The 16,151-nt window shown below is 38.8% G+C and overlaps 2 protein-coding genes across 2 annotated transcripts; both read right to left on the minus strand.

Moving 5' to 3' along the window:
* Window positions 1-1,248: 1,248 nt before the first annotated feature.
* LOC109238578 lies at window positions 1,249-1,954 on the minus strand. The gene is made up of 2 exons (XM_019405064.1): window positions 1,799-1,954; window positions 1,249-1,698 (listed from the first exon to the last, which is right to left on the minus strand). Exons 1-2 carry the CDS (start codon window positions 1,952-1,954, stop codon window positions 1,249-1,251), a joined length of 606 nt encoding a protein of 201 aa, XP_019260609.1.
* Window positions 1,955-3,921: 1,967 nt separating this feature from the next.
* On the minus strand, window positions 3,922-4,254 carry LOC109238579. Its single transcript, XM_019405065.1, has one exon. It carries the CDS (start codon window positions 4,252-4,254, stop codon window positions 3,922-3,924), a length of 333 nt encoding a protein of 110 aa, XP_019260610.1.
* Window positions 4,255-16,151: the final 11,897 nt, after the last annotated feature.

Raw genomic sequence — 16,151 nt, forward strand, 5'->3', positions numbered from 1 at the left:
AGAAACTCCTTGTGGCAATTCAACAAACACTTATTCTGCATATGTCCCCCAATGTACCCAAAGATCCAATTAAACTTCCATTCTTCACAAACTCAACGATGTCTCCCCTAACCCGACCAAATCTATTATCCTCACATACCAACATATATATCAACAATCAAAAACAAAGACAAGAGTACCCATAACTTCTACTATCCTACACTTCAAAATAGAAGAGAAAAAAAGAATGAAAAAAAATTGAAAAAAAAACTAAAAAAGAAAGTAGAATCATGTTACTTACTTGAAGATCTTGTGAGGAATGGAGCTTGGGTGGCGGTTGAGTAGACAAGAGGAAGAAGGAGAAGAGGTTTTCTTGAGTTAAAAAATTTGGGGAGAAGAAGGGGATGGGGTGCGGTGTATTTTTGATTTTTTTGGGGAAGGGGGCATTATTTTTGTTTTGGGGAAGGGATGAGAAAAGGGTTTTGTTAGATATACTTGTTAATTGGGGGGGGGGGGGGTAGGGAGGGAGAAATAGGGAGTGGACGGTGAAAAGGGGGGGGGGAATAAGTAAAAAAAAAACTAACTAAAAGGGGAGAAGAGAAAAGAAAAGAAAAGAAACGAAAATATTTTAACTGAACTTGAACAGCGCCGCATCCGCGGTTCAATCCGCAGCCGCAGAAAAAGACCTGTGCAAAATCCGCGGTTGATCGGCGATCAAATACGCGGCCGCGGATTTAGGCATCCAAAATTTTTTTTGCTTTTTCGCACTTTTGACTATCTCCGGGATAATTTTGTCACCCCGAGTCCTTCCACTGCGCATACTTTTGTTCCTGCGCCTTAGTAGATCGGCCAATATTGTCAACATTTAAAAATCAATTACAAAAACAAGAACAAAGAAGAATAATGGGTTGCCTCCCAGGAAGCTCCTAATTTAATATCGCGGCACGACGATTTACAACAAACCATGGGTTGCCTACCAGGAAGCGCCCGATTTAACGTTGCGGCACGACGCGGGCTTTTATTATTATCTTCGCTCGTGTATTGGGGCTCTTCCAAAGATATCATCACTTTATCCCCCTTTTCTTCGACCATTCCAAGGTAATGTTTCAACCTTTTCCCATTCACCATGAACTTATTTGTTCCATCTTTGGATTCGATTTCTATAACTCCACTTGAGAACACTTGCACCACTCTGAAGGGTCCTGACCATTGAGACTTCAATTTACCCGGAAGCAATCTTAGTCTCGAGTTGTATAACAACACTAGATCTTAGGGTTTGAAGTTCTGATCTAGAATAAGTTTATCATGCATCATTTTCATCCTTTCTTTGTACAATCTTGCATTCTCAAATGCATGGAACCTGAATTCCTCGAGTTCATGTAACTTAGTAACTCTACTGGTACATGCGGTCTCCATATCCAAATTTAACTGCCATAGTGCCCAAAGGGCTTTATGCTCAAGCTCCACCGGAAGGTGGCATGCTTTTCCAAACACGAACTTATGTGGTGACATACCGATTGAAGTTTTAAATGCTGTGTGGTATGCCCATAATGCATCATCCAGCTTTTTAGCCCAATCAGTCCTTGTCGCATTCACTGTCTTGGTTAGGACACTTTTGATTTCCCGGTTTGACATTTCAACTTGCCCGCTCGACTGTGGGTGATAAGGTGTGGTCACTTTATGGCGAACTCCATACTTTCCAACAGCCGTGCGAACGCTCTATTGCAAAAAAATGGGTTCCACCATCACTGATTATAGCTCTCGGGGTGCCATAACGTGTGAAGATGTTTTCCTTTAGAAATCTTGTCCGCCCTTTTGCCTCATTGGTTGGGAGAGCCATATCTTCAACCCATTTGGAGACATAGTCAACTGCCACCAGTATGTATTTGTTACCATACGAGCTGACGAATGGCCCCATAAAGTCAATCTCCCACATGTCAAATACCTCCACCTCTTGAATAGTAGCTATCGGCATCTCGTGACGTCGAGATATGTTGCCTGTCCTTTGGCACTCATCGCAACTTTCCCAAGCATGGGCATCCTTGAACAGAGTTGGCCAATACTTATCAAGTACCTAATTGCTGCATGGTCAGTATAAACAATAACTTTTGAACAAATCAAGCACGACCTGAATTTGTCGAATGCAAAAACTACAGCCAACATCTCCTTTTTTGTCATTGTCTAATTGAGTTGTGCGTTGCTTAGTGTTCTGCTTGCATAGTAAATTAGGTGCATCAGCTTGTCATTTTGCTGCCCCAAGACTGCTCCTATAGCATACTCACTTGCGTCGCACATGAGCTCGAATAGTTGCTCCCAGTTGGGTGCAACAGTTATGGGTGCAGTCACCAATCTCTTCTTCAGCTCCTCAAATGCCAACCTGCAATCATTAGAAAACACAAAGGGCTGATCCTTTTCAAGGAGTTTAGATAAAGGGCTAGCGATCTTAGAGAAATCTTTTATGAATCGCCTGTAGAATCGGCATGCCCAAGGAAACTACTCACCGCCTTGACCAAAGTGGGCAGTGGAAAGTTCTCAATCACGTCAACCTTAGCATGGTCGACCTCAATTCCTTTACTGGACACTCGATGCCCCAAGACTATCCCTTCTTGTATCATAAAATGGCACCTTTCCCAATTCAGCACAAAATTTGTCTCCGTACATCTTCTGAGCACTCCTCTTAAATTGTGAGGACAGTCCTCGAATAAATCCCCCACCACGGAGAAATCATCCATAAATACCTCTATAATGTCTTCAACCATGTCCGTGATAATGGATAAAATACACCGCTGGAATGTAGCCAGTGCATTGCAAAGTCCAAAAGGCATTCTCCGAAATGCAAAGATGTCATACGGACAGGTGAAGGATGTTTTCTCTCTGTCTTCAGGGGCTATTGAGATCTGATTGTACCCCGAATATCCATCCAAGAAACAGAAGTGAGATCCCCCGGCCAACCAGTCCAACATTTGGTCAATGAATGGCAAGGGGGAAATGGTCCTTCCGGGTGGCTGTGTTCAATTTTTGATAATCCATGCAAATCCGTCAGCCCGTGACTGTACGAGTCGAGATCAACACGTTATTCTCATTTTGTACGACCGTCATTCCTCCCTTCTTCGTCATACACTGAACGGGGCTGACACAATTGCTGTCTGAGATGGGGAAGATTATACCCGCATCTAACCACTTGATCACTTCCTTCGTCACCACCTCTTTCATATTCGGGTTCATCCTTAGTTGATGTTCTCTGGAAGGTTTGTGCCCTTCTTCCAAGAGAATCTTATGCATACAAACATCTGGGCTGATAGCCTTTACGTCTGCCATGGACCAACCAATAGCAGTCTTACATTCTTGTAAAACCTGTAGGAGTTGCTCTACCTACACAGCTAGCAAACCGAATGACATAATAATAGGTAAAGTAGAATTAGACCCTAAGAAAGCGTACGTGAGGTGATCTGGAAGCGGTTCCAGGTCCAAATATGGTGGCTCCTCTATCGATGGTTTCGGAGGTGGTGTTGTTCTTTCTTCTAAGTGTAGGGGCTCGAACCGGGGTTCCCTTTTCCAGAGCCCTTGACCTTCGAGAGCCATGACCCACTCTACCAACTCCTCACCATCCATATTTTCCAGATTCCTAAAGAAGGCTTCTAACGGATCACTGACATTAATAGTCTCATCCTCCTCTTGTAGTATTACATTCACGGCCTCCACTAGCGAGCAATTTACAAATTCTCTGGGTCTCCTTATAGAGTGTTGAACATTGAATATTTTTTATTCATTGTTCAACCTCATTTTCAATTCTCCAGTCTCACAATCAATCAATGCTCTCCCAGTGGCTAAAAACGGCCTTCCTAGAATGATTGGTATCTCTTCGTCCACTTGACAGTCAATAATGATGAAGTCTGCAGGGAATACAAATTTCCCCACTATAACAAGCACATCATCAAGAATTCATGTCGGTCTTTTGACTGTGCGATCAGCTAGTTGCAGCAACATTGAGGTTGGTTTAGCTCTGCCAATGCCCAATTTCGTATAGATTGCCAAAAGCATCAAGTTTATACTGGCTCCCAAGTCACCCAATGCTTTAGCAAAAACATAACTCCCAATGGTGCATGGGATGGTGAAACTACCTGGATCAGACACCTTTTGAGCCATAGGCCTTGTCACTACCACGCTGCAGGTCTGCGTCAAAGTTATAGTGGATAGGTCCTGCAAGTCAAATTTTTGCGACATCAGGTCCTTCATCGTTTTTGCATACCCTGGCATTTCCCTCAAAGCATCCATTAGTGGAATATTCAATTGAATTTTTCTAAACATTTCTATAAATTTCCTGTATTGATCATCTTTCTTTTGCTTTGCCAACCTCTGAGGGAATGGTGCATGAGTCAACCTCTACCCACTACTTTGTGTCTTTTCTTTGCTGGAAGCTTTTTCTACCACCGCCCACTACTTTGTGTCTTTTCTTTGCTGGAAGCTTTTTCTACCACCTTAACTGGGAGTTGTTTTCCTTCCTTCTCCTTACCCTTGTCAACCTATGCATGTTCAATTATAACCTCGGTGAGCTTTGCTGACTCATATGTCTCTAATGTAACTGGAGTAGTTGGCGTTGTCTCTCTCCTAGATTGAGCAACTTCTTGCTCCCTGTCTAAATCTCTTCCATTTATGAGACTCACTGCCATGAGCTGATTTGGGTTCTGCTCCTTTGGATTAATGTTTGTATCTGTAGGCAATGTTCCTTGTGGGCGATTGTTCAAGGCCATAGATAGCTGTCCCAATTGAGTTTCAATGCCTTTAATTGCTGAATCATGTGCAGCTAACTTCTCCTGCATCTTTCCATTTGTCCCAATGAGTTGTTATGGCATGCCCCTGATTTCGATCATGTTACTGTCTGATGTTGATGAGGTGGTTGGTAGGCCAACTGTTGCTGGTGCTGCTGATTATAGCCCTACTGCCTTTGATAAGGCACGACTTGGTCTTGAGGTCGTGCTCCTCTTGGATTGGGATTGTGTTGTGGCTGGTTTGGTTTGTACTGCTAGTTTGATGTCAGTCCCCATTGCTGCCCACCTTTCCTCTAACCTCCAAAATTATTTACATAATTCATGTCTTCTTTGAAGCCCTGGTTGTCATTCTCTCCACTCCACGAGCACACATATGACTGGTTTATGCAAGGAGTGCATAAGCCTCCATTTGTGGTATCAACAATGTGCACGTGTTTCGTACCCATCCCATCGATGTTCTTTGTCAGCAAGCTCATCTGGGTCATGAGAGTGGCTATGTTTTCTGCATTTGTATGGTTTGGGTCAAGAGCGACAGAATGCACTATTGGAGTGAATGTTGTATCTCTCGTCATCCAGCCTGAATTTTGACACATCTTGTCAAGAAGAATCTTACACTCTATGAATGTTTTGCTCAAGGCACTCCCGACAGAAGCGTCTACATTGTCCTTCAAACCGTTAGCCAAACCCATATAGAATCTCTGTCCCAGCATCTGATCCGGGATGCCATTGTGCGGACACTCACTACTACAAAAAGGACATTTGGCGTCAATTATTTAGCGGCAATAAGTCAATTGCCGCTAATATATTCTATAAGCTAAAATATATGCGGCAAATGACCATTGGCCACTAAAAAATAACCTTATACCGGCAATTAAAATAAATTGCCATTAAAAACAATTAATCGACTAACCGTGCATATATAGGTTTTTCTTTTTTTTTTTTAAACTTTCCCTCCCTGCCAAATTAATCGTTCCCTCCAAATTATTTTGCACAAAAAATAATCGATTGATTCCCTCCAGTTTGCACAAAAAATAATCGATCGATTCCCTCCAATTTGCACAAAAAATAATCGATCGATTCCCTCCAATCAGAAAAAATAGGAAAACCTATTCTGAACGGGATTCAAGTTTCCTTCGTCGAATAGGATAGGAATCTCACATATTGATTTTCCTTCATCGAACAGGATACAATTTCCAGAGTCTACATATAGTTCTGGCGAGTTTTTATCGTTTCATTGAACGAGATAACTATTGTTCTTCTCCAGCTAGAATCGCAGAATCACAAAATCGTACAATCGCCGGCCAGATTAACAGAGTCGAAGGTCTCCGGCCAGCTTCTTCCCCAGATAACTGCTCTTCTTCCTCAGGTATTTTCGTTTTTTCACCCAGCAGAAGCGATTAACAGTGGAGTTAGGATTGTGCTGCTCGATTATGCTCTATCGTCATTGTTAGTATTCTCTGTTTTATCCGTTTCCACTTCTCTTTTCCTGTAGGTTTCAAGATCGTTACAGAATTCAGATTTCAATTTCTTATGTTTGTTAACAAAACAATTTTCTACCAGGTACAAATTCGTGCCGTCAACTGTTGCAATTTGAGCTTTGCGAAAGTACAGTTTTTTCTGCATATGCGAGTCTTTTCTGATATCCGATTGTTGTAAATTGACGTGCGATGATTGTGTTTATTCCTCCTCTGTTCTTGTCCCAACGATTGCATGCTTTTTAGGAAAGAGTTTGCTAATAAGAATATCAATAAATGCAATGTTTGTGGGGCTTCTAGATGGAAAAATGATGCTAGAAAAATTCCAGCCAAGGTCCTAAGGTATTTTCCTTTAAAACAGAGGCTACAGAGATTGTTTATGTCATTAGAAACTTCCAAAGCAATGCGATGGCATCATGAAGAGCACAACAAAGATGGAGTTCTACGACATCCTGCAGATTCTGAAGCTTGGAAAATTTTTGATAATAAATATCTGGAATTTGCTGGAGACCCTCGCAATGTGCGCCTAGGATTAGCTTCTGATGGGTTTAATCCATTTGGCACAATGCGAACTGTTCACAGTGCATGGCCAGTGATTTTAATGCCATATAATCTTCCACCATGGAAGTGCATGAAACAAGAGTTTTTCATTCTATCCTTACTTATTCCTGGACCAAAAGCGCCTGGAAATAATATTGATGTCTTTTTGCAACCTCTAATAGAAGAGTTAAATGAATTATGGGATGTTGGTGCAGAAACATACGTTGCCTCCACTAAGGAGATATTCCAAATGCGAGCAGCTCTCATGTGGACGATAAATGATTTTCCAGCATATGGTACTCTCTCTGGATGGTGAAATTATGGTAGATTTGCATGCCCGTCTTGTAATATAAACACTCGATCTAGAAGGCTCAAACATGGCAGGAAGTTTTGTTATATGGGGCATCGCCGCTTCTTGAAGTCAGGACACAAATATCGGAATGATGCAAAATCATTTGATGGGACTAAAGAAACAAGATCTGCACCTTGTCCAGTAACTGGTTCAGTAGTGCTGAATCAAGTTAAAGATATAAAATTTACTCTTGGTTAGTCAAGTGAAACGGTAAATGGGGTGATGAAAAGCACATGGAAAAAGAGAAGTATTTTTTTTATCTTCCTTATTGGAAATTTAACTTGGTGCGCCATAATCTTGATGTGATGCACATAGAAAAGAACGTGTGTGATAACATAATTATACATTATTGGATCTTGGTAAAAAGTCTAAAGACAACTTAGAGGCTCGATTAGACTTGAAGAGATGAAAATAAGACCAAGCTAATGGCCTCAGTACCGAGCTAGTGGTAGATCATATCTTCCTCCTACTTTTTTCACAATGTCTCCGATGGAAAAGGAGTTATTTTATGAAGTACTACAAAATGTCAAGTTTCCAGATGGTTAAGCGTCTAATATCTCACGTTGCTTTCGCAAACGAAAGATATCTGGGCTAAAAACTCATGATTGTTATGTTTTAATGCAAGAACTTCTTCCTCGTGCCTTGCGGAGATCAGTAGATAAAAGAGTTAGTTCAATTTTAATTGAACTATGCACATTCTTTCGTGTTCTGTGTAGCAAAGAGATAAAACTAGAAGAGTTAAAGTTACTTGAAGAAACAATTCCAGAAACATTGTCTATTATGGAGAAACTCTTCCTCCCAGGATTCTTTAGTGTTATGATACACTTGGTAATTCACTTGGCAATTGAGGCTAAACACGCGGGACCCGTACATTATCGCTGGATGTACCCAATTGAGAGGTAAGAAGAATATCACTGAATCTTTTTCTTATGTCTTTAGTTGTTAAATATTCTAATATCAAACTAATAATATTACTTTGTTCCATAGGTTTTTGGGTACTTTAAAATCATATGTTCGTAATCGTGCATGTCCAGAAGGTTCAATAGCAGAAGCATACATAGCAAATGAGTGTATGGCATTTTGCTCACGATATTTTGAGGGTGGAGATTCATGGTCTTATTGTTCAAGAAAATGCAATGATGAGATTGAGCATGAGACTAGTAAAGAAGAATGTCTTTTTCCTACTGTTGGGGAGTCATACGGTGGAGTAGATGTATTTGAGTTGGATGAGAAAACATGGTTGCAAACACATCGGCATGTGCTTTTCAATTGCGAGTCAGAAGTCGTTGAGAATTATAAAAAGTAAGTGTTATATCTATTATTTAATATATGTATATTACTTATTTGATAACAAAATTGATATATGCGAGTTACGTGAATAGGGAACATATTGCTGAAATCAAAAGAGCACATCGTAAACGTCGTTTGACACAACATCAACTTGACCGTGTTCATTTCGATACATTCCATGAGTGGTTCAAAGAGCAAGTAAGTTGTAGGAGTGTAGGACTAAGTCATTGGTTACATTAATTATTGTCCTTGCACAGATATCCACATTTATAGTTGTATCTTTTATTTGGTTAGGTAAAGGAGTTGGAAGCTACATCTAACATCTTAAAGGATGTTAAAGTCATTGCACGAGGGCCGAGTTACATTGCAAAAAGATTTAGTGCGTTCGATGTAAATAATGGCTATCGATTCCGAACGAAACAAAGTGAGGAGTTCAAGGTGACACAAAATAGTGGTGTTATGGTCGTTTCAAAGACTGAAAGTTATGCAAGCACAAGTGACAATGCTCCAAAATCTGCAAATATCACATATTATGGCAGATTGAATGATATTGTGGAGTTAAACTACTATGAAAAATTTAAGGTTGTCTTATTTAAGTGTGATTGGATTGATGTAACCAAAGGTAGAGGAATTAAGGAAGATGACTTGGGTTTCACACTTGTGAATTTCTCACACCTGACAGACTCTGGCGATCGAGAACGTCATGAGCCCTTTATTTTTGCAGAACAAGCTCAACAAGTAATATTTGTCCAAGATCCTCAAGATCATGAATGGTTTGTCCCTAGGTTAATTAAACCTCGAGACATTTTTAATATGGGGAAGGAAAATAGTGTGCATCTTGAGTCATCAACGCAGAGTGATGCCACTGACTTAGCTCTTTTAGAAAATGCTCGTGTTTTAGAAGATGAGTATAATGATTGGGTAAGAAGTGGTATTGATGGGATAGTAATTGATACAAACGTACATTCTCAAGCTTCTCTAAATGATGGTGAAGCTAATGTTGAGGGAGGAAATGACATAGAAAATGAATGTGATTCTGAATAAGATAGGTGGAACTTATAGAATATTTTTTTGCAAGTGTTATTTAAGAACTTCTAAGGGTGTTATTTTTTTACTTCAGAAGTTTGATATTGGATGTTTGAGTGAATTCGTTGTGCTTTCTTTTACTTATATTTTGCTTATTATATCCATTTAAATGTGATATGCTAAGGTGGTATTATCACTTGATAATTGTTTTATTAGTGCATCAATAACTCTTATCTCTAAAACAACCTTTGTCACAAGGCTTTGTTTGTGTGCACGAGTTGTTAATGTTTCTCACATCTTGAGAATAGGACGGTGCTTCCTCCTGTTTTGCACGTGACCTACTGATCTATTGGAGTTAATCTGGTACTAATATAGCTTAATGCAACTAGATAATTTTTTTATTTTTGGAGAAGGAACTATGCGAACTAGACGTCGCAACCGACTTGTAATTGAACAAGACGACGATGAAGATGCGCGACCTTATATTGAGCATTTGATGGATGCTCAAAACCATACTGCGGCCCAGCCTTATATTCAGCAGTTGATGGATAGTAGGAACAACTCTGAAGACCATGCACATGATGATCAATCTAATGAGTTGAACAGTTCTGTTGGTGGCACTGAAGTTCAACATAATGATGATGAATCAGGTACCACTTTTCTCTGAAATTATTTTCAAATCTTTATTGTGTGTTAATCTAACTAGTTTATATAGTGTAATTAGCAACCATAGTAGTGTTGTCCAGCGCAATGTGCTTGCTATAGTAGCCAATGTTATGTCATAGTACTGCTCAAGTGCAATTTTTTGAGAGTTCTTAGCTTCTGTAAACATTGCCTTAAAACCTGTAGCAGCCTCTTTTACACTCCAATTCTCATCTTCTTTATTTGTATATCCATCCTTGTCATGAAGAATCATATTACTAGGCCTAGCCTCCACTGTTAACATCTTATTCCCCTTATGAACATTACTACAAGATCCATCATTTTCCTTTGATGCATTTACCTGATTGTGTCCTATATTAAATCCAGCATTGGGCTGAACCATTGCACTCTTTTGAGAGTGATTATCTTGTTCATGCACTGTCCTAACCCCTGTAGCAGCTGCATCATCCATAGCATCACTACCTGCGAGTTCTTGACCTTCAGTATTCCCAGCCGAGACATGAAAACCTGCTGGTTTTTCCAACAGTTCAGCAGCAGCAGCAGTAGGTCGACCAAGTACCCCAGTTCACCTGCTGGTGTTACTTTGTTGATCTTGATCAGCTCTTCTATCAGCATTAGCCAAACGTCTTTTTTCATTCAAAACCTGTCTTAAGTCACCTTGAAACTTCTCAACAGGATTTTGCTCACCATAATCCATCGCTTCACTTAACTGTATGCCAAAGAATTGAAGTGACAAAACTTGCACTTATGTCAAAAGAACCACTCCAGCCACCTACTACCACTCAGTTGTCCACACCATAGTAGCCAATGTTATGTCATAGTACTGCCCAGTAGTATCCTGTCCAGCGCAATGTCCCAGTGTGCTTGTTTGTTGCTATCACTGCCCATTTCCATGATTCTATGTTAACTCTACTGTATGTGTATCCTGATATAGTCTTCTAGTTGTATGTGTTAAGTTCCTGCTTTTAAGAATGTGTATATCACCTAGATCCAGTTAAAACGTGCTGCCTCATCCACAAGCTAAGAACTTCTCCCTTGTGCCTCATCCACAAATGGTCTAGCATATCATGTTGTTTCCATGACCTTCTTTGTGATGTTTTGTGTTGTACTTTCCAGTTGTTTCTGTATCTCCACTTAGTACCCAGTGTTGCTTCTATTGTTTTCCTCTTGCCTTGCTCCCTGTATGTGTTGCTAGTATTAAAAACCCTCTTCCAACAGATCTGGCCTGAAGCTTTGTACCAGTTGATGATACTGATTTTGTTGACATTAGATGCATGTGAGGTCTTGGCTGCTGATTTCAGTAGCACATTCCAGTAGCACGAGATTTATTCCACTTGCCATTAGATTCGTACATCAATCCGAAGAGCAATACTTGGTTTCTGTAAAACATTTACATTAAGTAGCTTTCCAGTAGCTTCTCTGATGCTTGGAATTTTAGAGCTAATCCAAATTAGAGTGACTTTGAAGGCATATATACATTTATTAATTAATTGAAGATAAATATTTACCTTTTGGTATACATTTAGTGTTGACCATATATACTTTTGCCATTTGATGACCTTTAGATCTTCCATTCCAGGTAATTTGGAGCCAGGAAAGGTTCGTGGGCCTACTTTACTGAAAGATGTTTGGAAACTTCCTCCGGGGAAGGTAGTTGATGTGCCGTTTAATAATCGTAACCAAGCTATTGGGGAAAAAGGTCGAAAGCTTTCTAGCTTTCTAGGAATTATTGCAAGAACTCCAGAACTAACACCTCTACATGTAGATGATTGGAGAAATTTTGACAAGGAGGAAAAGAAGAAATTGGTGGATTTTGTGAGGGTATGTAGTAGTAGTAGTTTTTGTTATTATTATTATTACTACAACTGTTATTATTATTATTGTTGTTGTTATTATTATTATTATTATTATTATTATTATTATTATTATATGAACGAGTTCAATCTTTTATACATGATATTTTCTTCTAAATGTTGGCTTTATTTTTTTAGAAGAAGTTCTGTATCCCATGACGGGGAGAAGCTTATGTCCTAAAGTCACTAGGAAAGAAATGGAAAGATTACAAGTGCGATTTAAAAGGTGAGTATCTGCCAAAATATAAGTTTAAAGACGCTTTGCTGAAAAATAGACCAAGTCGCATACCGAGGGATCAATGGAGTGGTCTTGTCTCCTATTGGCTTTCAGATAAAGCTAAGGTATTAACAAATCTTTAAATCACCTCTACTTCATTATTTCAGTGTTTTGATTTTAGTTATGCTCAATTTTTATTTATAATTTATAAAATATCATTTTAATATTTCAATGACAGAGGCGTAGCCAAGCAAATAGAAACAATAGGGCCAATCAAAAGATGCCTCACACAGGAGGATCCAAAAGTATTGCTACCTTGATGAATGAGCAGGTAAACTTGTAAAAATTGCTAATTATAATATTTTAAAATTCTTTTTTTTCACGCATATCTGACACCAATTTTATTGTATTAGGCTGTAAATGGGGTAGAACCTACACGAGCAGAAATTTTCTTATTAACTCATAAACAACGTAAGGATGGTAGACCACTGGATGTTGATTCTGCCAATGCGATCGTAAGATTTTTTTTTTATTTAAATTTTTGAATTGGGGAATAGTTTAGAAAAAAACATAAAAGCGAATAAATGAATTCCAACTTGGATTTATGTATTCTGTGGTCATAAAATGATAAATGAAGGATGAATAATAGTGAGAGCTCTACTGATCAACCTCCTCGCAGTGTTGCTTGGGAAGGCGATGTGTATTCCCAGGTGTTCGGAAATGACAAAAGTGGGTATGTTCGTGGTTTAGGACTTGGTCCAACTCCTTCTGTGCTATGGGGTAGTAGATCTTCCTTAGGAAATATTGTTGCAGAGGATTCGTCTAATGAGGCCGTACAAAGGTTAACACAGGAGATAACCGAGTTAAAGGATAAACACAATGAAAAAATGAATCTGATGAAACAAAATCAGGAGAAGATGCAATCAGAATTACTCCAAATGAGACAATTGGTGTGCAAATATGTTTCTAAAATCTACGCCTCAAAATATCAGTGGCACCTCAAGTGAACAGGTAACTCGATTTTCAGAAGTTATAGGCATTCTTAATGAAGTTTCAATAAAAGAACTGTAATCTAATGTGTTAATATTTATTAGGTCCTTGACACCAACAGTGGCCATGAACGAGTACCACAAATATCAAGGATACCTAGTGTTGCTGAAAATACTTCACTGTCTCAAGGTACTACTCATCTTTATCCTTCGGTACTACTATTTGAGTTTTCTATTGTTTGAATTTTCCTCCAATTTTTTTTATCATTAGAATCCTGATTTCATGTAAACTTGCAAGAAATGGAAACAAGATATAGTTTCGACTTACATGCTTCCATAATTCGATTGTAACTTTATCAGTGTTAGTACCATTTACATAAGAGAGCAATAGATAATGAAATAGCAGTCATGAAACTGAGGTCTTCATAGACCATTTCAAGCACCAGCATGTTCTGTAAAGTAACACACACTACAGATGACTTTCTACCGAGTATAATGCTACGAAATATTACAAACAGGGTAGCTCGTACATTCCTTATTCGAATTGTGATTCCCCTGCGACTTCTTTGAGTTGATGAACTTATCCTTGTTTGTTTCTACTTGTTTGAATTGAATGTGATTGACCTGAAATCTAGTGTCTATTGCTGCTGAAGTTCTATTTGGTCTTTTCTGCAAATTTTGAGTTGACCTGCACACTGAAAGCATTAAAAACAATTAATGATCCTAGAACCAACCTTAATGTGTTTGAATTGCAATCCTCTAATAGAAACACCAAATATTCCTACCAACTTGTTCCCTATAGCTGCTGTAAAATGGCTTGAGCTAAACTCTACTAATTCCAGTTCTGAGGAAGAAGATGAGCAGCAATGTCATCTTGTCACCAGGTTATTTATTCCAGATTTTGATGTATGAGTTTAAAAACTGAACTTCTACTCGATCGACTGAGTTAATTGAGTTGAATTCGTAAGTTTGGCTCGAGTTCCTTATTCGAATTGTGATTCCCCTACTTCTGGTTCAGTATGCACTTGAGAACCATCTGCTTCTGGTTCAGTATGCACCTGAGAACCATCTGCTTCCGTTTCTTGTTTGTATTTTTCTTCCTACTTGTTTTGGTAGCATGAATCCCTTGAGTATCTTGTTCAAGATCACGCAGTTGGTAGTGTCTGTCTATTGTTGTTGAAGTTCTGACTATTGTCTACTGAGAACTTGAGGAGTTGACTCAAGTTTGAGACTGCTTTAATGATTGAGATTTTTGGTCTCAAGTCTGTTGTGAACTGAAATTTGAGCTTGATTTTATGAGTACTTGAAGTCTGTCTCAAACTGACTCAAACTGCAACTGTCAACTAGTTTATGCTTCCTTTTGTGACCAGCATCAGCAGTAACAACTGTTTGTGCACCACCATCAGCAGTAACAGCTGTTTGTGCACCAGCTTAAGCAGTAACTGCAGTTGTTTTGGCACCCTTAGACGCCTGGTTTTGGTCATTTGAAAATTGCCCAGCAGTAGTAGTACTAACCTCTGTCAACCACACCACACTATCAAGTGAATTAGTCGGCTCAAGTGCAATTTTTTGAGAGTTCTTAGCTTCTGTAAACATTGCCTTAAAACCTGTAGCTGCTTCTTTTACACTCCAATTCTCATATCCTTTGTTTGCATATCCATCCTTGTCATGAAGAATCATATTACTAGGCCTAGCCTCCACTTTTAACGTCCTATTCCCCTTCTGAACATTACTAAAAGATCCATCACTTTCCTTTGATGCATTTACCTGATTGTGTCCTATATTAAATCCAGCATTGGACTGAACCATTGTACTCTTTTGAGAGTGCTTATCTTGTTTATGCACTGTCCTAACCCCTGTAGCAGCTGCATCATCCATAGCATCACTACCTTCGAGTTCTTGACCCTCAGTATTCCCAGCTGAGACATGAAAACCTGCTGGTTTTTCCAACAGTTCAGCAGCAGCAGCAGTTGGTCGACCAAGTACCCCAGTTCCCTGTTACCTCCTTTTTTGGCAAGAGCCTTCATCATTTCCTAGTAGTGTTACAACTTTCCTCCGTTTCACTTGCTCATGTTGTTTCATTAGTGTCAGGTAGCTGTAAAAGCTGTGCTTTGCAGCTATATTTGTCCGGCTTTGTCTTGCGCTTTGTCCAACTTTGTCCAGTCCTAGCACCAGTTGCCTTCATAATAGCCTAGTCAGATCAGGACGTAAATATGGTCTATACAAACAATCATTAGATCAGAATGTCTCTCGCCTTTTGCAACTTTAGTTCTGGAACACAACTACACAAGTATCTGAAATCCTATATATAGTACTGACATAGCGCAAAGATGTTATATAATTAGTACCTATTTGGTACCCTTTTTTTGTATTGCATTGAGAAATCAAAATTTCAATATTAGTTGTATAGCACTAAGCACATTGACGATCACCAGCTGCTGTTTTTGTTGACTGTTTTCAAATCTGTTGACAGCAGCTAGCATTAGAGCAAATAAAATATGTATGTTTCTGCAGTTTTTGTTGACTGTTTTCAGCTGAAATTTTCTACACTTTGTGGTTATTCTGCTTGATGGTTGTTGTTCTGTTAATAGCAATGTTTTTTCTGTTTATGAATTGTGACAATGATGGAATTTTGAAGATGTTTTTCCGCATTGTATTTTATCTTCTGATACAATTATTTTATTATTTTAGGTCATACAGTTTGATGCTCGATAATTCAGCTGGTGGAAGATTTCATAATGATGAAAAGTTGCGAAAATCGTTTGAAGACTATCATTCGTTTGGATTAGTTATATAGTGACATTAGCTATTTAGTTCAAACAATATAAGTTTAGTTATTGTGACATCAATATTTTTGATTGGTGCTTCCTTTAATTTGTTAAGATTTAATGAGATATATTTTTTTAAATTAATATTAATTTATTTTCTTATTTGGGTCATATTTTGGATAAATGTAGTAACTATTATTAATGGTGGCTACAATATTGCTATTAGCGTT

This window comes from Nicotiana attenuata, unplaced genomic scaffold (genome assembly GCF_001879085.1).
Source record: "Nicotiana attenuata strain UT unplaced genomic scaffold, NIATTr2, whole genome shotgun sequence".
Lineage (NCBI taxonomy): Eukaryota > Viridiplantae > Streptophyta > Magnoliopsida > Solanales > Solanaceae > Nicotiana > Nicotiana attenuata.